Source organism: Rosa chinensis, chromosome 7 (genome assembly GCF_002994745.2).
Source record: "Rosa chinensis cultivar Old Blush chromosome 7, RchiOBHm-V2, whole genome shotgun sequence".
NCBI lineage: Eukaryota > Viridiplantae > Streptophyta > Magnoliopsida > Rosales > Rosaceae > Rosa > Rosa chinensis.
In genome coordinates this window covers 9,491,127-9,514,894 of record NC_037094.1, presented here as the reverse complement: position 1 = coordinate 9,514,894, position 23,768 = coordinate 9,491,127, and the positions used below count along the sequence as shown (strand labels likewise).

The following is a 23,768-nucleotide window of genomic DNA, read 5'->3' as shown; positions in this document are numbered from 1 at the left end:
AACTATACATTTTTGTTCATAACGTTACGTTAGAAGAATCGAAGTCCTGACCTAACCCCCCCCCCCTCTTACAATTAGAGCATCTCCAACAGTAGAAATTGTTTCTTAGTTAAATTTAGCTAAAATTGTGAAATATAGGTATTGATTTAGCAATGTTGCTTTAGCAATGATAGCTATTTGTAAATAATAACTATATTTTACCAAATCGTAAACTGACATGTGGACAAAAGAAGAGAGAGAAATATAAGTTTTGCTTTAGCTATGTAGGATACTCTAGCTAAATATAGCTAAACATTTTAGCTATAGTTAAATTTAACTTACCTATAGCTAGTCTGTTGGAGCTGAATTTTGCATTAGAAATAGTTATATATAGCTAAAAATTGAGTTTAGCTACTCTGTTGGAGATGCCCTTAGATAATACTTGGCTACCGACTAACATTACGTTGGAAGAGTGCTAATCATAGTCAATAACAAGAGAACACGTGTTCAATAACCAGCTACGAGTATTATTCTCGTTGCTTAAACACGTATTCTCTTGATACTGGTTATGATTAGCCAAGTATTATCCTTATGGGTCGGGCTTTCGTCCTGTTTGAATTTGCCCACCGAATCGAGGAGAGTGGCCCAATCCAAGAAGAACCCATTTTCTTGGGAAAGAAGTCCGGAATCTCGGTTTTATTGAAGAACAAGTTAACCATGGTCTCTTCTTCCTTCTTCCTTCTTCTCAATCAAATCTAGTCACTGAGAAACTAAGCTTTGCCTGCTATGGAGGTCAGTCCAGCTTCACCGACGGAGGTAAACGAAACCAAAGACCTCAAAACCCTAATCTCCTTCTACTCCCACTACCTCTGGAACCGACTCCTCGATCTCCTCCCCTCTTCCGATTACAATTTTCTCCGCAGAATCCGAGTCCGAGCCGCCGCATCACGGCGGCGACACCGCGCATGTCTTCCGCTCCCTTTTCCGGCTAATATACTCGACTCTTGCCAGCCGGCGACGACGGAGGCGTCTAGAGTTCTCGATGTTCTACATGAGATTCTGAAGCACACCTTCTCCAATTTGCACCATGTCCAGAAGAACCTGCAGTTTTGGGAGTCTAGGGCTGAGGTCAGCAATTTCTTGTTTTGGCTTCTGCTTAATAAGCATTCAATTTTGGAAAGTAGTTTCATATCTCATTGTTACAATCTCAGTGTTAAGATTGAAATCCATCACATTGCGTATTAAACACAAAAATAGTTAAAATTAAAACTGAAATTAATCTTCTCTTCGTAGATTTATGTATGTTTAGGTAGAAAACTATCAGATACTAGCGGAACTCTAGTGAAATTTTGTGAAGTTGAGAAGAAGATTAGAGATATACCTACATGTATTAGAAAGATATAAGATACTAGCTGGATATTCGGGATATATGAGGAAGAGGAAGCAAGTTGAGGGAGAGCCGAAACTAGTAAACAGGACGGCTTGTTTGGGAAGGCCATCAGAGGAAGAGGAAGTTAAGAGTCTCCATTTTTTTGATTTAACCAAAGTAACTTATCATAGTTTATGATATAGCTGGCATTATTCTCTGTGTACATAACTACATATTGATAATATGATACGCGCATACAGACACTGACAAAGACACATGTTTGACATTTGTGAATTTCAGGGATCAAAAGCTCAAAAAGTTAAGTTTATGGTGCTTCAGAGAGGTCCGCAGGCTTTTGTTGATGGTACAATCCAACTGATATGTGGATATGATGGTGAGGGTTCTTCCATACAGAATATGTGCCGCTCTGCATCGGCTTACATGTCTGAGAGGATAGCAGTATTAAGTAGCTTAAGATCTTCTCTTGCCACATTTTTGGCCCAGTTTTACATGGAAATTGAAAGATTCGGAGAAGAGTTGGTGAAAGATCCAGGGAGTTCATTGCCCTCCTTATTAGAGAGAATTAATGACTTGTTCTTCGAATTAGAGGCGTCTATCGGCCATCTCCATGCAATGCGCCCGAGTGATTCTTCTGTTGAAGGAAGCTATTCATTTCCCCTAGTATTTGAGAAATTGCCCGAGATAAATCAAGACAGATCCCAGTGGACAGACTGTGAAATTAGGGATTCAATCAATTTGATTTCTCAAAATTTGGAGAAACTGGAATCTCACTTAACTTTTATAGTTGACAAACATCGGAAACCAAGGAGGGTAACTCGATATTGGATCCCCTATACTTGTGGTGCGGTTGGCCTCTCAGTTTGTTCTGTGTGGCTCATAAGACATAGTCGTCTGTCAGGAAGTCATGACATAGATAATTGGGTTAGAGAAGCTAAGGATTCAACCGTCAGCTTCTTGCGTGATCATGTTGAGCAACCGCTGCTGTCTATTAGAGATGAACTTTTTAAGACATTCAGGCAAAGGCACAAAGGAATGATGGAGCTTGAAGAAGTGCAATTAACCTCCAATTCTCTGCACAGAATGTTGTTGGCTTTCAGTGAGCAGACAAAAGGGCAAAATTTCCCAGAGAATGCATCTGATCAGGAAATGCTTGAAATAGTTATGGCTAGGTATGAAAAGGAACTTGAACATCCTATTCATAACCTTGTAAATGGCGAGCTGGCTCGTGCCTTGCTGATCCAGGTTCAGAAGCTAAAACTCGATACTGAAACCGCCATGCTTGAATTGAACCAGATTCTGAGGGCAAATGAGATAAACTTTGCAATCCTAGCTGCTTTACCAGCATTCTTTCTCTCCCTCATTCTGCTAATGCTAGTGCGTGCATGGTTCAAACGGGATAAAAGAGCAGAAGGAAGGGGACGAGTTGCTCGGCTCCAGAGGAGGTTACTTGTTGTGGAAGTTGAGAAGAGGATTATGCAGTATCAAAGTTTTATCGATCAAGGGATGGAGAAAGAAGCACTAGACATGTTCGGATTGTTGTTGTATAGTCTGGATCGCCTATACCATGCTGTCAAGGGGCATGCAAAAGCAACTGGGGAATGGCAGTGGTTGTGTCAGGATATAGTTGACCTGGCAAAGCCCAGCCTTCAAACTGCATTTAAACTCAGAGTGACCTCGCGGTTGGAACGGGTTTATGACTGTTTACTTCCTGCATTGCAGCGCCAGTAGGAATGTCGCATGTTTTCCTTTGTTTCACTTTTTTCCATTCGCATCTTAAATCTTGATCAAAATAGGAGTAACAATCAATTTCCATCATTTCTCTTTTTTTAACTGCTGTGACGTTAAAGTTCTGTTTCACTGGTGGAAGTATTATGTCGCAACCAATGTAAAGATTATCCTGCGCTTGATCGGTAGGAAAGAATTAAACAGAAGTTACACATACCAGGAGACCCCGACATTCACTGCAGTTACTGATACTGTCCATGTATCAAAAACGGGTAGTTCTTCACTTGTATGGAGAACTACTATTTTTGTTAGCAGTGTGCCAATGTGGAGCCGTGCCACATGACTCTGAAATCCCAAGCAACATGCTTCTGATCAGATACCCAATGCCAGAGATGGAAGAGGCCGGAGTGTGAGCCATTAAACTCCTGAGGATCTATTATTCAGTTTTGAGGGTGTAGAAAGGGGGGATTGATCAACTGGTGCTTAGACTCTTGCCGTTGTTGCATTTGGCCAGTGGCTCGGGAAGAGTAAGTTGTGCCCCTTGTGCCGATACGCGATGACAACTATGGAAGAGGAGGATGGGGCGATGGCTGTGTTGGCCAAAGCTACTTCCAACCAGAAATATAGTCTCTCTGTTTGTCCAACTGAATATGCATGAAATATTCCCTCGTACGCTGCAGTTTCCATTAGTCATTCTGGGAGGTATTCTGGGACCAATATTCACTTAAATGTGGCGTACACAACTCTTTCCGGATATGAAAAAAGTGTACACCACAATCACAAATCTGCTTTTGGAAACTAATGAAAAGTCTTGAAACTAAGCCAAACTAATATTGGATTGCATGACAGAATACGTCTTTGCTGCAAGAAAAAGAAACTTTGCTGTCTTGATCATGATACATATATGTTTTTTTTTTACCAATACAATAGATGAGATTTGTATCTTCTTATTTTTACCACAGTGAGGTGAAAATAGTGTTAAAGCGTGGGAAGGAAATGTCCCTTTGAGCATAGGCTGGTCCGCACGTGCCAGGGTTTATCACTTCACTATGGCATTGTCTCGTTCCCAAAAATGATAAGAAAGATATTTCTCTCTTGTTAGTGAAGTGAAGTGAAAGCTTTACAAAAACAAAACAAAAAATCTCTCCCTCTTCTCCACAACTCCCTCCACTTCTCTTCTCAACTCTCTCTCTCTCCATTTTCCCAGTGTCTTTCAAGGGTTTCGTTTCGCCGTTTCGACTACCCGAAACCTCGAAACTGATGCATTTAGGGGTTTTGGGGGGTTTATCTTTCTACCACTCCATATACTCACCTCCCTTGCCCACTCAAATGGCCGCCGTCGGAGCTCTCTCGCCGTTCCCCTACAGCCTCCTCTGGCGGCCCAAGTCTTCAAACCGCACCGTTTCGTGCTCCGTCGGCTCTTCTACTGCTCCTCCTACAGGTAAAAAAAAGCTTCCTTCTTTACACTGTCAAAGTCTTGGTTTTGTGTAAATTGAAATGAAGAACGGGGAAGAATACGAAATTAAGTAAATAGTTTTTAGTGTATGAGTTCGAAAATTTTTATTCACTTTTTTGAAGTGGATAAATAGAGCTGCTTGGAATTGAGAATAAGCTTAGTTTGACATAAAGGTTTTCTCTTGAAAATGATATCTTACCTTTGAATTAAGGTGCTCGAAGCATATGAAAATGTTATATGTTGGAGACTGTTGCGCATATCCAGTAAGAAATCGAATGGAAGTTTGTGGTGGATAGATGTCTGTGTTTATTGAATATTGAAATATTTGAGATGGTATTGATGGTTGCTTCATTTAGGCACGCGCGGGTCTAATTATAAAAGATCAGGAAGAGTGGAGGGGCCTCGGAAAAGTATGGAAGACTCTGTTCAGAGAAAGATGGAGCAGTTTTATGAAGGGAGAGATGGTCCACCACTGCGTGTTTTGCCAATCGGTGGACTGGGAGAAATTGGGATGAATTGCATGCTGGTTGGGAATTATGATCGATATATACTGATTGATGCCGGTATCATGTTTCCAGAGTATGTTTCTTGGCCTAGTTTGTTATTCTTTGTACTTGTGAAAGATGTATCTTTGTGATAATTAGATCTACTCTTCCATTTGGAAGAGTTTCTTTTCTTAGGAAGTTTCTTTCGTATCACAGGTTTACTGGTATGGATCTAGTTTATTTTAGTAGATTTGTCAGATTTTGTAATCGTAGTCTGCAGGGGTGGATAAAAACCTCACCATACATTCAAAAACTGCTGAAAATGAACTTCTGAAATTAGAGTAGATTTCTAGTTGTATTTGGTTCTATTCTTCTGGAAGTGATCCTTATCTTGTTTTTTTTTCCTTCTGTTTATGCCCTGACCCTTGATTATATGTGATATGTGATTTCAGCTTTGATGAACTTGGAGTCCAAAAGATAATACCTGATACCACATTTATCAGAAAATGGAAACACAAAATTGAAGCAATTGTCATTACACATGGCCATGAAGATCACATTGGTGCGTTGCCTTGGGTAAAGTTTCCTTCTGATTCTTTGAAATTCCATTTAGCTCAGTAAAACCTGGAAGTCCAGAAAAAGCTAAACAAAGATCTTTGAAGCGTAAATTATGTCCTATTTATAGTTAAATGGAACTAAAACTTGTTTCGGATATTATTGTCCTGGGTTTCATCATCTTTGTAGTTGATACATCTTTTTGCTCTAAACAGGTGATCCCAGCTTTGGATCCCAGTACACCAATATTTGCATCATCCTTCACCATGGAGGTACTTGAGTAACTTTAATTTTTGTGGTTTTCAGGAGCTTCCTTTCGTATTCCACCCATTCTTTTTCAATATGTAATAATGAATAGCACTCAGTAATGTTGACCTCTCATAGAATGTCAATACTTGCCTAGCAGCTATCAATCTTTATTCTTCCACTCATTTTTCCGTACCTTGTACTGTCAATCTGTATGAGTCTTTTCTCATGAAGATGCCTATCCTCTTGAGTTCACAGATTCGAAAACACTTTGTGGTTACCATGGTGTTCAAAATTTTAACGTTGTTACTTTTACAGCTTATTAGGAAACGTCTGAAGGAAAATGGGATTTTTGTTCCATCCAGACTCAAGATGTTCAGAACAAAGAGGAAATTTATGGCCGGGCCATTTGAAATTGAGCCTATCCGAGTGACGCATTCTATTCCCGACTGTTGTGGATTAGTTCTTCGCTGTGCTGATGGTACAATTCTTCATACCGGGGACTGGAAGGTAACATTTCCTTATACAAGCTTCTTCTTCTTTTTTTTTTTTTTTTTTTTTTCCATATATAGATTCTCAAGCCGAATAACAAATTATGCTAAACAGATTGACGAGTCACCACTGGACGGTCAAGGTTTTGATCGTGAAGGTTTGGAAGAACTTTCAAAAGAAGGAGTAACATTGGTATGCCCCTGGGTCTAGAAATCAAAATTGGGTCTCCATCATATCTTCTTTAAAAATCAACTATATAAGAGTCTAAAATCCATATTGATAGTAAAGTTTGCTGAGGCATATTTTGTATATCCTGAGGATATTTTCTCACCATAATGGAAGTTACTGCATGAATTGTCCATGTATACTGGATAATTCAGTAAACTATTTCATGGAGGAAAGAATATAGTCGTCAATTGATCAACATTGTTTTCAGATGATGAGTGACTCTACAAATGTTCTCTCACCTGGAAGGACAACAAGTGAATCTTCTGTGGCAGATGCACTGATGAGGCATATTTCAGCAGCTCAAGGGAGGGTTATTACCACCCAGTTTGCATCAAACATACATCGACTTGGAAGTGTGAAAGCTGCTGCTGATGCTACTGGTAGAAAGTTGGTAGGTTCTTCTGAAAGTATCCAACATAATGTATTATACTTCTCTTCTTTTATATATGTTGATGTGTCTGAGTAATCGTTATACTGTATTTGTTAGGTATTTGTTGGTATGTCCTTAAGGACATATCTTGATGCAGCTTGGAGGGATGGGAAGGCACCAATTGATCCATCAACCCTGGTAATTATGCACCAAGGTTCTGTTTTTCGTGTTGTCTAGTTCTCTTGGCTGATCCCAAATCTTCTTTTCCTTTTTCCTTCATCTCTGTCTTATCTGTTTGGTATGCAATCTTCTATTTACTTAGTATCGTATGAAAATTCAATTAACAATTAAGAGCTTCAGCTTCTGTTGATTGAGAAAAACTGATTAGCTAAGCAATGTTGTGTTGTTAGACAATTTAGCTCAGCTCTTTACATCCAGCCTTACTCAATGTAAACAGGTTGGTATGTGGAAAATTAAAAATTCCCCTCACAAGTTAACTCTATTCCGGACCATAGCCTCTGTTACTCTTTTACTTTGTAAGCATGAAGTTTGCTTCTATCTACCTGAACCTGTAATTAATTTATTTATTTATTTTACTTCAAATTAGGTGAAAGTGGAAGATATTGATTCCTATGCTCCAAAGGATTTGCTAATCGTCACAACTGGCTCTCAAGTAAGTTTATCTACATTGCTACCACGGACTACTTCATTCCATAAAGTGAAAGCTGTTGCTTCATTTTTTATGCTTGCAAATGACTATATATGCTGTTGTGTCAGGCAGAACCACGTGCAGCTCTAAATCTTGCATCATTTGGAAGTAGTCATTCTGTCAAACTGACCAAGGAAGATATAATTTTATATTCTGCTAAGGTAATAAACTCTATATTATAAGCATTGGTTTCAAATTAAATTTTCGTACAATATTACAATGCACATATTTATGAGTTTTTTTTTTGTTTATTGGTTTATACGCTTTAAAATTCTGTACAGTTGTGGTTAATCACCCTGACATTAGTCTATTTAACAATTAAAAGATGAAAGATAGAAAGAAAGAACATGAATCTTCAAACTTACCTATCTTCAATGCCAACATGGGTCTATAGAAAAAGATGAAACTGCCAAAATTGGAAGTTGCACCAAGGACATGAGCTTCTTTCTTTTGTGCATCTTTCCAATTGTTTCTGTTGTGTATTCTTTACCAACTAGCTTGTGGTCTTATGTATCTCTGAACAGACTGTTTCTTCCAGTTTCCGAGTCTGAAATTATACTTCGACTAACTGTGTTTCTACAAGCTGGGATTTATATATCTGTTAAAGCTATTTTGACCTTGGTGTACCTTTTAGGTTATTCCTGGTAATGAATCTCGGGTAATGAAAATGTTAAACCGCATATCAGATATGGGATCAACGATAGTGATGGGTAAGAACGAGGGGCTGCACACTTCTGGTCATGGGTACCGTGGAGAACTGGTAAGTTTGAAGTTTGAACCATCTCAGAATTTTAAATTCTGAAGTTCTAATTTCTCACAAGTTTTGAATTAAGTTCCTATCTTCTTAAGTGAGTTTGATAATATTGACATTACTGTATCTTACTTATAAAATAACTATTGATATATATATATATATATATATATAGGTTGCCAACTTAACGTATAACTTTCTTTTATAGGAGGAAGTGCTTAGAATTGTGAAGCCACAGCACTTTCTGCCCATACATGGAGAACTCTTGTTTCTCAAAGAGCATGAATTGCTTGGGAGATCAACTGGCATCCATCACACCACTGTGAGTCGACGTGTTCCTTGTTATAATATATTGACATTCAGGATAATTAGATAATATTTCATTGTTTATATCTGATAGAACAGTTTTAGTTATGTTTGTTTGTTCACTCTTCTTTGTCCTTAAAATGAATAATCTGCATTTCCCAAGTAGCATTCAAATGGATGTATTGTTAATTCAAATTTCCATACTGTAGACTTTTGTTTTGAAGATTCTGGAACTTGAATTTTAAATTTTCTACTTTTACCAAATGACAATGAAATTTTTTTCTCCTCAGTCAGCCTTGTACAACTGTTAGAGGAACTTTTTGCATAAAAGAACAAAAGGCAACTTAAATGGACCTGCTCTGTATTGGACGTCATTAAGCAAACTTTCACTTAGTAATTGTTTTACAACTCTAGGAACGGTATTTTTTTTGTATGATGCCAATTCAGATTTTATCTTGTCATTGTTGCCTTGTGTGTAAGATAGTTCTATAATAGTATGCGTGATGGTGGGTAGGATTTATTTTGTCATGATATGAAACAATTCAAGCAAGTAAGATAATAATAACGAAACTTTATGCATCAGGTAATAAAGAATGGGGAAATGCTTGGGGTTTCTCATTTGAGAAACAGAAGGGTACTTTCAAATGGTTTCACCTTGCTTGGAAAGGAGAATTTGCAGGTTGGTAATGCTTAAATTTTGTTGTTTGTTTATTAAGAGGTTAGTCGAGCGAGTTTTGATAAACTCTTTCTTATCTTACAGTTGAAATATAGTGATGGTGATAAAGCATTTGGTACATCAAGCGACCTTTGTGTTGATGAGAGACTAAAAATTGCCTTAGATGGCATAATAGTGATCAGGTAGAGCTCATAGATTCTTCGTTGACACGTATATTTCCCATCCTATAATAGCGTCCTGATGCTCCCTTTTTCTTTTTCTCTAAAGCATGGAAATTTTACGGCCCCAAAATGTAAATGGTCTGGCTGAAAGTAGCATAAAAGGAAAGATAAGAATTACCACCCGATGTTTGTGGCTTGACAAAGGAAAGCTATATGATGCGCTCTATAAAGCTGCCCATGCTGCACTGTCAAGCTGCCCTATTAATTGTCCTTTACCTCACATGGAAAGAACAGTGTCTGAGGTATTGAGGAAATTGGTAAGAAAATACAGTGGTAAAAGGCCAGAAGTTATTGCTATTGCCATGGAGAATCCCACAGCAGTTCTTGCCGATGAGGTCAGTACAAGACTATCTGGAAAGTCCCATGTTGGTTACGAGAGGTCAGCTTTACGAAAAGTAATTGATGGAAATTCAAATAAGAGTCGACCAACTAGGACAGAAGCAAATGCAGCCAAGGACAATACACATCTGCAGAGCACCACTTCAGAGCAAGATTTTGAAGGTCCCCCCTCCTCTCTCTCTCTCTCTCTCTCTCGCACGCGCACACAGTGTGATATGCGTGCATTTAGTAATTATAGGTAGACACTGGTCATTAAATATTATTCTTAGTGAACTTTAGGATGTCAATATTTTAAATGATCTCTCTTTTGTATTAAAAAAAATTGGGTAAAAAAAAATGATTTTTGTTTTAAAGTGAATTTGATCTTTATTTTCCGTGGATTATGTTAGGCTTTCCATGTGATATATGCTGGGGTGCATAATATCACGCGACTGTTACCAACATGTCAATCTCATATATCTGAATTCTTTACTGAACTTGTAATTCTTAGCATTGATGTCCAGTATTTTTATTTTAATCTTTTATCTCATTACGTGCAGATGATGGTGGTGAAGTCAAAGCACCACTACCTGTGGAAGTTTCCACAGTCAATCCCGAAAAGCTTTCTTCTGATACAAAGGAGCCAGATGATTTCTGGAATGCAATGGTCAAGTTATCAGCTGGTGACAAATTAGCAGAAGATAAAGATGGTTTGGTTCTGCAAGAGGAACATGTAAAGAAAGATGACTCTGAAAGCACTGAGACACCAAATCCTTCAAAGCCGGTGAAACGGAACAAATGGAAGCCCGAGGAGGTTAAAAAGTTTATTGAAATGCGTGGGAAACAGCATAGCAGATTTCAAGTTGTGAAGGGGAGAATGGCGCTATGGGAAGAAATATCTAGAAACTTGTTGGCTGAGGGGATCAATCGAAGCCCCGGGCAATGCAAATCTTTGTGGTCATCTTTGGTTCAGAAATACGAGGTTTGTTTATCTCCACCCTCTGTACTAGTTTGTTCTGGTTTATCATTGGGCTAATCAATGAAGTCTGCTTTGAAAACAGGAAAGCAAGAGTGGAAAGAGAAGCCGAAAGAGTTGGCCATATTATGAGGAAATGGATGGAGCTTTGTCTGATTCAGAGGCAATGGCAACCAAGTGATTGGGGGAGACACCATGAGCAAGGGTCCTCGGAAACGATATTTTCTCTCGTAAGCCCTGGAGCTTTAACCAAATGGCAACTCATCCACAACTTTGAATGGTTCCTCAAATATCTATGAATGCGGGGACAGTTTCCAGATCAAAGTAGTGAGAAAGCTGGAAATGGGTTATTTAGTATTGTGCCCACACAGCCTTGATGTGTATCAGTTCAATGAGATAGATGAGCATGGAGAGTAGGGGACGGGATGGGGAGATCCTTGTTTCTACAATTTTTGTCCTACATTGTTCCATTTAACATTATTCTTTCTACTGTAGAAAATAGTCCGGTGACATTATTCTTACTGTGCGCTCACATTACACCTGGTCGGGCCTCATATTATATTTATTTTTTCACCTTGTGCCAACAAATCAGTCTGTGCCACATATTACTTTTTTTTTCCCCATCTTATAGTCTTATACCGCTAAATAATTTTTTGGTAAAGTTCATGCTTCATCGGTTCATCCTATTTTTGTTTTTCACTTATAGAGTATGATTTTTAATTGATAGAATACCGGAAACTAAAATGAATTTTATTAGTTTTATTTTTTTTTACTTTGAGAAATTATAAAAGAAATTGGCACCGTGATTTTTAAGTTTCGTAAGCATAAAAAGTGTTTAAAAATCATTATTTGATAGCGGAAAAATTTTGGTCAGTAAATATGAACAGGTCATTTTAAGTAAAATCATAAGTGCCATTAGTCCACAATTTAAGGTAAAAATCATGATATTTAGGTGGTTTTATTATATTTTGAGAATTTTGGAGCTAGTTTCCACAGAGTTGGGGCATAAAAAGTTAAATTTTAGTCAAAGTAGCTAAAAAGTCATTTTAGCTAACCACTCAGAAATACGTCTGTATCAGTGCTTTCTATTTTAGCTAGTTTTAAATTTATATTATTTTTAAAATGAAGATTAAATAGTTTAAATGTATTTATAAATTACATAAAATAATTTTAAAAAGAATGTTTTAAATTATAGAGAACCTCATCTCGCTTTCTATATTTATGAACGAGATAGCTAAAAGTTATAATGGTGTGGCTGCTAAGATAAATAAAAAGCTAAACATGCTTTTCAAAATTTGGCCCCTTAGCTAATAGGGAGTCTGCTAAAAATGCTCTTAGCTTATTATTTTTTAAGAATCTTATTTTTCTTTTTCACTTCTAGAATAAATTACCAATATTTGTATCTAATATTATACAAAACTAATTAGGGCCTAGGTTTTGGTCAATACCGCGACTTTTATTCCTTCTCTCTCTCTCGCTCTGCTAGGGTTAGGGTTTTGAGTATTTCCAAGTTATGCGGCGTCCTCCTTTCATGGCTACAGCGATCGCATATATGACTGCCAGACTTACGACCAAGTTGTCACTCAAGGAAGGTGAAGAACCCGTGGATTTGGGGAATCTTAGGGTTCCGGGAAAGGAGTTTTTGGCTCGCAATTTCTATTTGGTTGGGAGGCTTAACACTTGCAGGGCTGTGGTGTTGGATTAGTTCCGGAGTGCTGTGAGATCGATGTGGAGGTTGTCGGGGACCGTGGAAGTCCAGCCAAGGGGTGAACGATTTCTGTTTACTTTCACCCATGAAAAGGATGTGGCTCGTGTGAAGAAGGGAGGACCATGGGGTTTTCAACGAGCCATGATTCTCCTGAATGATTATGACGGTTTCTCAGAGATTTCTTCGGTGAAGTTGGACTATGTTTGGATCTGGATTACGTTGGAAGGAATACCTCCGGGCATATTGACTGAACCTACTGTCCGGTTGGTTGGTGGGACAATTGGTGAGGTTCTGGAGATGGATCGCATGGCGTTGCATAGGGGAGATGCACGAGTCCGGATTGTTCTTTCTATCTTTGATCTGGTGCGTCTTGACCGTAGGGTTCGGGTTTCCCTTGTTGATGTTTTAACCCTAAGATGCAGGTATGAAAGGTTCATAGGACGTTGTCACTCTTGTGCTATGTTGAATCATGGTGGCCAGCGTTACCCTAGGGTGGATGACGTGGAGGTTGATTCTGTGGTGGAGACGGGTTCGCAATGGGCATTAGGGTTGATCGTTCCAGCCCTTGTCTTTAGGGAAAACGCTCAACCTTCTATTTCTTCTCCATTGCTCTCTACCTTCAAGGTTCCCAACATGTTGAAGAAGAAATCTGTTCAGATCCGAGAACTTCCAGAGTTGGTGCCTTCCGGGACTGAGGGTACCTCTGCTCCAACACAGGTGGTAGGGATGCGTCGTTCTAGGGATGATGACGTTCCTGAGGACGGTAAGTGGGCCAAACATAGTTTGGCTCTAGTTCAGGTCAGCCTGTAGCCGGAACAACTTGGCCTCGAGCTCTCTGCTACAGGTTTGGTAGGTGCGAAGATGCCTCAAGTGGTTTACAAGAAGAAGGGTCGACCTCGTGGCTTGAGAAACAAGGTCAAAGCGGCACCGGCGGAGTCTACTTGTGTCGACTCTGAGTCCATGAAGGCGGGGTCCTTTGACGGCGGAGCAAATGGAGTGCATGGAATGAAGGTTGGGCCGGCCTCTTTGGAGCCCGTCTCCCAGTCCGGGTAGGAGATGATTCCCTATGTTATCTAGGGTGGGATATGTCTTTTTTGATGGCAGCGACGTATACCAGAAGGGTCTTAGGCGTCAAAGCAATCAAGGAAGTGTTTCAAGCTCGGCGACGTAGGGTTTCATAGTTTTTTTCTTCATAGGTTTTGCTTTGGCTGGCAGTTTTCTCTTTTGAACTTTAGTTTTTTGGGATTTCCTTTTGGTTTTAGTACTCTATTGAGCTTGCATTGTAATATGAGGGGTGTTTGTACCCTTCATGCTTGACCGAATGAGGTCGTCATGATTTCGATCAATGGATTAGTTTTCCGTTACCCTAAAATAATAATAATAATAATAATAATAAGGGCCTAAGTAAAAGTGAAAAAACCAAAGCCTTAAGATGACGCCAATAGCTAAATGATATTTGTAACATGGAACATCAATAAATTAGATGGACTATTGTTCTTTTAATTTGTTTTGCACAATATCTATTCTTAAATCTAGATCCAAGGACTGACTCAAGCCAGGTGGAACACTATTATTGCCATAAGAGGTGGCCTGGAGATTGCAAAATGTAACCTCCTAGAAGAACGTACACCGTTCTAGAAACCGTCGCAATTTTTTTTTTCTTTCTTTCTTTGAATGCCATAATGCAAATGTATAGATTAATCACATATACATCGCTGACCAGTTATGGTCAGCTTTGGCTGACCATATCCACTCACTGGATGCATGACATGTGTCCTTCTAAGCCAATGAAGTCTTCCTCACGCGCTCGATCTTGGTGCGGTGCCAGTCGCGATGTTGAGCCGCGAGACGTCGAACCCGTTGTGGCGCTGTGCTTCAAAATCCGTTCTCCCGGGTGAAACAGGGAATAGTACTCTGAAGGAGGATTTGCCTTTGCCGGAGACTGGCCGTTTCCTGAGACAAGTATGGAGGGATCTCGATCCGTGGCATAGGCTTTGATTGAGAGGGTGGGGAAGGCGGTGGTGGTGACTGGAAACCGACGATGGGGAGTGGAGAAGGGGTTGAGGAGGAGGAATGAGGTTGAGGATGGTCAAGTTGGTCGCCGATAGAGACTGGAGAAGAGGGAGACGGAGTACACGAAGAGAAAGGAGGAGAACAGAAAGAGAGGCAAAAGGGAAAAAAAGAAACGTGTTGGTGACACGCAGAGGTTGGTTAGGAAGGGGTGACGTAGCCGTGTGCTTAGGGTGTATTAACTATGAACAATATAAATCAAAATAAGGGATAGTTATATTACTGGCTCAGAACTTCAGAAGTCAGAATTAGGAATATATTGACTGTCAGACACTAAACACTTATTCTACGGACGTCTAGACAACTTGGCCTCTTCTTCGTTTTGGTGCCCTCTTTTAACTATTTTTCCTCGTGACGTTGACAGCAGGAAATGACCCAATTAAGAGCCACGCAATTCCTGACGACCTTTCTTTTTAAATTTTTCCTCCCTTTCTTGAATTCTTCTCTTTAATTTACGTGTGCTGGAAAACTCACAGCAGCTTCTACCTCTTGCCATGGAACATGCACAAAAGTCGGTTCCAATTGTGTATATAAGCTCTACATGTTTCATGGCTATTCCAATATCGTTTCATTGCAAATTCACTTGAATCGGGTTTTTGTTACTTGTTCATATCCAGTATATACTGCTACTCTTCGTGCAGTTGTATTTTCGTTGCGTAAATGCAGAGTAACAGAGGATTCGAGCGTGTGTTCAGCTACTTTGATGAAGATGGAGACGGGAAGATCTCACCCTCGGAGCTGAGAAACAGGCTAGGGTTGATGGGAGGAGAGATGCTGCAAAACGAAGCGGAGGTTGCGGTGGGGTTTTTGGACTCCGACGGGGATGGCTTGCTGGGTTTGGATGATCTTGTTGGGTTGATGGAAGGTGGAGAAGAGGAAGAGAAAATGAAGGGTTTAAGGGAGGCCTTTGAAGTGTATGATGAGGAGGGATGCGGGTTTATAACACCTAAGAGCTTGAAGAGAATGCTTAATAGATTGGGTGAGTCCAAGTCCATTGAGGAATGCAAGGTGATGATTAATCAATTTGATTTGAATGGGGATGGCCTCATCAGCTTTGAAGAGTTCACAGTAATGATGCGATGAAATAGAGATTCACAGTGGTTTGTCTGTAGTGTGTGTATATATTTAGTCCATTCATTCATTCTTATTCTTTCTGGGTTTTGATAGTAGAGATTCTAAATGAGCTGCGCTCGTGATATTGTAATAGTTCTGTTTCTTTATTATTCATATAAATCTCCACATATATACTGGAATTTATTTATTTATTTCTTTTTTAAGAGGAATTGATATTATTATATATCAAAGTCATAAATCAGATCAGAGTGTAACGTACACTTATATAAAAAATCAGACTAGAAAACCAAAAAACATATCTAAGTAATACTAAACTCATTAAAGTCTATAAGACGCTCTCATGAAGCAAGCCTAACTAAGCAATACAACCCCGTTTCCTAAGGAAAATCATTCATCTAGTCTAATTTGTCGGGACGCAAATGTGGTACAAATGATAATTAGAAACATCTTAAAAAAGCTCATAGAGATTACCCATGCCTAAAAAAATTTGCATCCAAATGTCTAATAGCAAAAAAACTAAAATATAGCAGCTAACAACCTTGGCAATAGGCTGGTCTTCTTGCTTTTCTTTGAAATCTGCTGGCTTGAATCAAGCCCAGACATAACAGTCCAAGCTAAATAAACTGAAGCCCAATCTTCCTGCTTAGCCATCGCCGCCGCGGGTAGCATGTCCTTTGGCGGCTAGCCTTTCCACCACACCATCTTTCCTCTAACAGCGAACCACCAAAACCAAATTAATCTGGTTGAGAGCAAACCAAACCCCGACGTGCTCGTTCTGCACTCGCTGTAGTCGATCTGCACTACCGCTGACGCTGTACTTGGATCTTTGAAACGCCTGCAAAGCAAGCCAGACATTGCAACTCTACACCTCCGATCAGTTGCCCAGCGCTCCAAGTTAGGGAGATTGAAGCCGTCCTCAACCCACTACCAAACACCACTTAATCTCTCCGAGATCCGACCACCTGGAACCCTAGAAAAAAAACACCACGATTTCGACACCCATGGTAAGAAGCCTCACCTGCTAGAACAGACAGAGATCAGAGGAAACCAAGGAAGGTTCCGCTGTCGTCGTCACTCTTCTGCTCTCCTCGAGCCTAGGGTTTTTCTAGCCAATACCTTGAGTCTTTTTATGTTTTTACTGAAATTTAATTTTTTGAAAATGTAGAATTACACAAATGATCACTGAATTCTAACCCATTCAAAAATTTAGTCACTCACTTTTCAAAAACATCACTTTATGATATTGTCTTTCACTTTAATTGTTTCGTTAAAAAAGTTGTAAATATTCACTATTTGACGGATATTTTGGACAAGATGGTAAAACAAATAAATTTTATTTTTCTCTGTATTTCTTTATCTCTCTTGACCAACACCCATATTCATTTTTTTTTAAGATGCTCACAATCTTGATTGAATTTCGAACTTGACCATGCTCGATAAAAAATAGAAATAAATAAATAAAAAAGGATAATAGTTGGCTAACTATACCTGGTTAGCCATAGATTACACGTGTCCTAAGTAAAGTGAAAATTGGGAACTGAGCAAAGGCAATGAAGAGCAGAAGAATTATCTTCTTTCTTGAATCATAACTCCACAACTCTGCAAAAAGGACTCTCTTCATAGTCTTCACCTTGAAGACTGGCACCCAATCCACCTCGAATAAATCTTGAACCAGCACCGTAAAACTGATTTCCAAACGAATTAGGTTAGAGATTTGCAGACGGTCTCGGCACACCAGGCTGGGCTCCCCCTTTATTGTATTTGTACGTTTGTTAATTTAGGAGACTAGAACTCCGGCGAAGAGATCTGAAATCCAGAAAGCAAGGCATCAGTTCATTTGCAGAGGTGAGGAGTTATAATTCAAGAGCAAGCACCACTATCTCATTTTCCTGCTCTTCATTGCTTTGGCTCAATTCCCAGTTTTTACTTAACTTAGGACACGTGTCGTCTCGTTAGTGGAGGTGGTCAACCTTACCTAGTTAGAGAACTCCAACAATTTTTCCATATTTTGATTTTTCTCTATTTTAGAAAAAAAATTAGCCTTTTACTTCAACAAATTCCTTATAACTATCCTTATTTTAGAGATAGTGAGGAAAAAGAAAACTAAATTCTTTAAAGTTAGAGCAATCTCTAAAATTTAAGGAAGAATTATGGAAATTATTATAAAATAGGGAATCTGTTGGAATTGGGGAAGAAAAATAGGCTAAAACTTTGACTTTTACTTTCCTATGATACATAAATTATAAGGAAACTGTTAGAGTAACTCTTAACCAAGTATTATTCTAAAAAAAATAATAAGTAGTTGAGTAATTTTAATTTATAAATAATTAGACTAAAATACCATCATGTTTAATAGTATTTGACAATAATGATTAAAGTGAATTAAAAAAAATTAAATTTGAGTGAATAAAATAATTTTTTATTTAGCAGTCAATGACTACAGTGTCAAATTTGAGTGAATAAATTATCCAATGACCATTCGTTTAACAAACATACATATACAACAAAGGGGGAGCCCAGCATTGTGTGCAAAAGACCTTATGCAAATCCCTAACCTAATCCGTTTGGAAACTAGTTTTATGATGCTGGTTCAAGACTTATTCGAGGCGGATTGGGTGCCAGTCTTCAAGCTGAAGATTATGAAGAGAGTCCAATGACCAAAGTGTCAAACGAATTATAATCCAATGACCATTCGTTTAACTCTCTCTTTTGGAAATGCCGATTCTAACAAGTATTAATGTATGATATTCGATTAATGTTTAATAACCAAACGTTACAATAAATCAATAATACATAAAGATGCATTTCTCAACTACTTTGAGACTAAAAAGTAAAGTACATCTACAAATGGCTCAAGGCCAAACACCCAAAAACTCTAAAAATTAATCACACTTCGCCTGTCTGCAGGAGCAACACATTCCCACAATGAGCGGTACGATTTGATATTGGCAGCATCTACACCGAGGACTGCCAGGTTACGGCCGTACTCCTGAAAATTAGTTGTAGAAGGCCATCATAATTAGTTAACTAATTACCGGAGATCGGCCAATTCAGCAGCCTATAAATATATGTAGTAATGTTGTCTTGCAAGACGCTTTTACGTGTTGCGTCACAAAAGAAAACAATACCACACACACACAACACATACCCGTAAGGCCAATGTGGATTGTGTCTTACCTGAATGTCTAGGAATAATTGCATGCAAATCTTGTCAGTGTCGGACACATTGTGATCCAAGACATCTGCGTTTGCTCCACCTCTTCTTTGTGCACCTTGCCTTATTCTCTGGAGTGAAGTCTCTGTTCTCCTAGCCTGCTCAAGATGGAGAGGAGTTAAGAGGTAAACAAACACAGATCAATCTTGATTAAATATCTTAAAAGTTCATCTCAGCATCATCAGGAGCACTAACCACACTGACGAGATCAGCAGCCAACTCATAATAACGACCAGTAATCTCAGTCGCAGCACTAAGCACAAGTTCATTCTTAGCATCTTCTTTCAGGTACCTTGAAGCTCGCTCCCCATCCAAAAAGACCTAGTAGTGGTCAGTGATTCAGCATTAGTTTTATAAGAGTTAAACCTCAGCATGCACAAGTAAAGCTACCAGTCGCAGATGGCAGGGGAGAAAAGAAAAAAATTGCTGTTTTGAGTACACAATGACAATTTAGCCATAGCCATTTCAGGCTGCATACCTTCAGGGGACGTAATACTCCCGACACATACGGTGAGTGTCTGACAGGAAGAGGTTTATTAGTCATCCTGTACGTTGCTGTTATTCCCTTTAGCTGCCTCAAGTCCTAATTTTTCATAAAGATAGCATGTGAATAAATGAGTTCACATGACAGAAAATAATTAGAAGAATTTAATAATGACCCAGAAATATATCTCATTTTTTTAAGGTATAATTATCCCAGGGGACCTATCTTACTGCATTAAATGATTACCCAGAATAAATCTTTAATCAATACAAAAGCTTACCTCAACCGACTTCTCAACCAGAGTCTCCACAATAGTGTTGATAATGGCAGGTACTAATGCATCCAATGCTTTTCCTCCGTGTAAAATGCTCTGTTTTACATGATCAAGTATATCGGCAGAACATGATGAAAGAAGCTCAAGTACATGTTCGAGAAAGTCACCACAAACCCTTGTGTGAAGACAATTGATGTCATGAATAATCTGCAAACCAAACAACTTATATCAGCCTGTGGGTTAAGAGTAATCAAGTCAGTTTTATCATTTTTTTTTTTCGTATGGCAAGATCCAGCTACATTCATAGCATCTGTAAAGTCTTTGTATGTTTATGCTAGGCAATGAAGACTCTTTTATTGCCATATTTGCTAGTCATGAATCGCTGCATTGAAAACATGATGAAACCAAGGATAAAATGATGGAAAATATTACAGGACAAGACAAGAAGTACACTAAAATAAAAATCTGAGGCGTACATAAATAAATTCATCTGGTACAGTTGAAATAGCCCATTCACAGCCAGGATTGGAGCCGGTATTACCCCTCTTCCGAGCAGCTAGTCCAGATGACAACCAACTTGAGTATCTATATTGCATTTATAACATGTAGTCAGTAGCAATAATAGATTGGAATGAACTAAAACACAGTATTGAGCTCCACTTGAGACTGACCTTGAAAGAAGCTGCAAGGATAAGCGAAGAAACTTGTCAGAATAAGAAAGAACAACAACGTCTTCTCTCCAACAGGATTCCAAGCACTCTAACAGAGTAGCACTTTGTTTTAATGTCAAGTCTGGAGAATCTCCTTGACCAGAAGGTATATTATGAACAGGGACAAGACTAGTCGCCGCAAGTACAGAATCTAGAGCACCCGCAATCTCCTGAAACCTGAGGTAATATAGTAAGTAACGTAAAATGCGCAATAAATCTTTAACTTATTCAATGAGAAAGGTGACCACTTCTGCTGAATACCTCAAAGAGAAATAAACCCCAAGGTTCCATTGCTTCATGAACTCAATATAAACGGCTTCTGCTCGAAATTTACTAACAGCTGCTCTGGACGGAAAGTAGCCTTGCATAACAGTACAATGTTATAACTACAGTGAACAACACTTGGACTTGTAGAAAAGTAACAATAGTTCTATACCATCACCAAGTAACATCAAGAGTGAATAACCAATTCCGAGCTTTCAAACTTAATGAAGATAAGTGAGGAATATTTAATCCTACCTTCTAGATGAGCCAAGAACTCGAGGCTTGATTTATAATTTTTCAAAAATTCCGTTGGTCGTCCAGGTGAAAAAGCACCAGGTTTCCCCTTTTGGATTGCTGAAAGAACCTCTTTGAGAATTGAGTTTGCCAAGAAGTCGAACACGTGCAAACCAGAATTTTCTGGAGGAAAAAAAATAAATATAAAAAAGCCAGTTCAATGACTTGGATAAGATAAGAGGTATGCCTCGCAAATGCAAGTGCATATCACATATCATACTACAGTACGACCTAGAGTGCATTCGAGAAGGAAGATATCGAGTAAAGATACAGAATGAAACAATGATGTTGAAGCAACTAGAATATAAAGGAATGAGTTCAGACAAATGACACTAAAATGCTCATAAAGTGAAGAAAATATGCTATGATTTAGTCAAATAATGACTGAAAAAGGGGATCAGCAGATCGGAATGATCAAAATAAAACCTAGGCATGACTGTTTCTTTAGAACTCAAAATACAACATATATAGCTCTATTCACTTGATGGGAGTGAGATAAAAGACATAAGGTGGATGAAAATACCTTCAAAAGAAATTTCCAACAAAAATTTGCAGTCTTTCTGAATGCATTGCTTAATTTGCTGATAGTCATTCTCAAGTTCATCTCCAGATGGCTTTCCATCCGCCCATGATGCCCCATGTGGAATAACTTTTTGTATTAATGGAGCCACAATGGTTGTTTGGAAAAGTTCTTCTGCACTCCTAGTATTATCAACGGCAGCATATGCCCTTAAGCAATTGTAAATTGCATTTGCATCTCGATGTTCCAGTCCATCTACAAAACAATGTCCCAGGCTGGCATCTAATAATAGGCTAGCACCCTGGATCCTCTTCTCCATGTTTTCAATGAAAGGCAGGTTCTGTACTGGCATAATATAGAAAAAGTAGATGAGCACAAAATATTCTCACATTCACTATATAAACATTGAGTTTTGTAACTAAACATGAACAGAATCCTTGCTAAGGACCAACCAAAGATCAATGGGGCTGAGAGGGAAGCAACTGAAAGAATATATAACATAATTGGCAATCATTTTGCACTCATTGCCTAATAAAACTATTTAGAAACTGTGGCCGCAATTTCCTTGCATTCTCTATTCCTTGCAGTTTTCCCCAAGCGCTCATTCATATGGGACAAGATCTCAATTTCACCATTTTAAACTTCTTAGAAAGCCACAAAAATCAGAAGTACTATCCTACATAACTTACTCATGACTAAAAAGGACCACTGAACCTATGAATGTGAATCAAATGTATGCTGATATATAATCGGAAGCCAAATTTAAAAATATCAAAACAAATGTTAAAAAACAGTTGCAAGAATGAGAAAGGGAAGGCAAAAGCAACCTGTGCATGAGCAATATAGAACTTGAGGCGATTCATCTCACTGGCAATTCTCTCCAAAAGCATGCTTTGAGTATCTCTGAGATTTGTCCCATTCTCGGTAGTCCCGTTGCTGATAAAATTCTTCTCTGCTAAATTTACATCTCCGTTTGACCAATCGGCAGGCACACTAGGCAACTCCTTTATTAGTTTTTCAACCTGAACCATCAAAAGTAAAATGAAATTCAGTACTACAATCACTTTAGATCAACACAATGTAGTATCCAATCTAGGCTATAACTCCATTTTCTTCTCTTCTCTTCTTCGAAACTAATTGGAATCCAGACAAGGTCATGGACGAAGATTTCATATCCAAAGAGGAAATCAGACAAATATGAGTGCCTCCACCTTAGTACTTCCTCTGTGATGGTGCCTGCACTTTTGCTCTCTCTAATTGCAAATTGTCATAGTAAATCTCACAAATCAGGCTCGGAATTCCGAAAAGCGGCGAGGCATTACCTTGGAGACGACGTGAAACGTATCGAGCAGAAGCTCCAAGATCTCCCTAGCCTCGGCGGCCTCGGATCTCTGCTTCAATCCATTGGTCAGCGCCACAAGCGAGCCCTGCACGGAGCCTCTGAACTGGTCGATCTTCTCCCTGAGCTCCAGGAGCGGGGCCCGCATGCGCACGACGGCGGAGTCGACGTCGACGAGCTTGGTGCTGAGGTTGACGAAGTCGGCGTAGTCGCGGTTGATGAGGTCGATGAGGTCGTGGTTGAGGGAGGCGAGATAGGACTGGAGCTCGGATCGGAGGGTGTCGAAGGGGACGAAGGTTCGGAGGTCGGAGATGTAGGCCTCGGAGTCGAAGTCCGGGGAGAGGAAGAGCGCGGGCTTGAACCAGAGGGGGTGGGAGTCGAGGGGGTCGGAGAAGAAGTCGGTGTTGGATCTGTGCGGTGCTGATGGAATTGGATCCGCCATTGGATCACTTTCCGTTTCGTTTTCAATGCGTTTCGTATGAGTTTCGGTTCTTCTTTCTTTGTTGTTCGGATAGAGAGAGAGAAAGAGTCTCTCTCTTTTACCGGAGCGGGTAGGAACGTACGGGATCTAGAGTTGCACCCAGTGTATCTGTTTTATTATTTATATGGAGCCATTATCATAATATAATAACGATTTCTGACTTCATCTACAGCTTTAGTGATACTCAACCTCTTTTTTTTTTTTTTTTTTTTGGAGATATATAATTTAGAGATTTCGGTATTTAGTCCAAGAGCATGATAAAGGTTCCCCAAAGTAATATCTTATTTAATGAATATATAGTTTTCTGCCTTTTTAAAAGCGGGATCAAAAAGACCCAAACAAAAGCGAAAGAACAACTAAGTGTGAGAGCACATGCCAGATCTTCTGACTCTAGTCACAGCAGCAATATCTTATTTAATGAATATATAGTTTTCTGTCTTTAAAAAGATGTAA

The 23,768-nt window shown here is 39.1% G+C and overlaps 4 protein-coding genes across 6 annotated transcripts; 3 read left to right on the top strand and 1 right to left on the bottom strand.

The window, feature by feature from the left end:
• Positions 1–667: 667 nt before the first annotated feature.
• Positions 668–3,766, top strand: LOC112175495 (protein DGS1, mitochondrial). The gene is made up of 2 exons (XM_024313170.2): positions 668–1,107; positions 1,649–3,766. The coding sequence occupies exons 1-2, from the start codon at positions 766–768 to the stop codon at positions 3,095–3,097; spliced, it is 1,791 nt and encodes a 596-aa protein (XP_024168938.1). The 5' UTR covers positions 668–765; the 3' UTR covers positions 3,098–3,766.
• A 147-nt stretch (positions 3,767–3,913) lies between these two features.
• Positions 3,914–11,474, top strand: LOC112175494 (ribonuclease J). 3 transcript variants are annotated; one of them, XM_024313169.2, is made up of 17 exons: positions 3,914–4,535; positions 4,907–5,129; positions 5,488–5,597; positions 5,806–5,862; positions 6,155–6,346; positions 6,443–6,520; positions 6,765–6,947; positions 7,044–7,124; positions 7,534–7,599; positions 7,704–7,796; positions 8,270–8,395; positions 8,595–8,708; positions 9,276–9,371; positions 9,453–9,550; positions 9,636–10,090; positions 10,468–10,889; positions 10,969–11,474. In XM_024313169.2, exons 3-17 carry the CDS (start codon positions 5,577–5,579, stop codon positions 11,062–11,064), a joined length of 2,178 nt encoding a protein of 725 aa, XP_024168937.1. In that variant the 5' UTR covers positions 3,914–4,535; positions 4,907–5,129; positions 5,488–5,576; the 3' UTR covers positions 11,065–11,474. The 3 variants fall into 3 exon arrangements, with proteins under 3 accessions (XP_024168937.1, XP_024168935.1, XP_040368152.1); XM_024313167.2 differs by having other exon boundaries at positions 5,488–5,611; XM_040512218.1 differs by lacking the exon at positions 10,969–11,474 and having other exon boundaries at positions 5,488–5,611; positions 9,636–10,166; positions 10,468–10,608.
• Positions 11,475–15,209: 3,735 nt separating this feature from the next.
• Positions 15,210–15,922, top strand: LOC112178747 (putative calcium-binding protein CML19). The gene has a single exon (XM_024316956.2). It carries the CDS (start codon positions 15,322–15,324, stop codon positions 15,742–15,744), a length of 423 nt encoding a protein of 140 aa, XP_024172724.1. The 5' UTR covers positions 15,210–15,321; the 3' UTR covers positions 15,745–15,922.
• Positions 15,923–18,457: 2,535 nt separating this feature from the next.
• Positions 18,458–23,425, bottom strand: LOC112179345 (conserved oligomeric Golgi complex subunit 2). Its single transcript, XM_024317742.2, has 12 exons — positions 22,818–23,425; positions 22,323–22,517; positions 21,499–21,835; positions 20,937–21,098; positions 20,679–20,778; positions 20,379–20,594; positions 20,184–20,292; positions 19,714–19,914; positions 19,428–19,532; positions 19,145–19,270; positions 18,913–19,047; positions 18,458–18,724 (listed from the first exon to the last, which is right to left on the bottom strand). Exons 1-12 carry the CDS (start codon positions 23,274–23,276, stop codon positions 18,611–18,613), a joined length of 2,259 nt encoding a protein of 752 aa, XP_024173510.1. The 5' UTR covers positions 23,277–23,425; the 3' UTR covers positions 18,458–18,610.
• Positions 23,426–23,768: the final 343 nt, after the last annotated feature.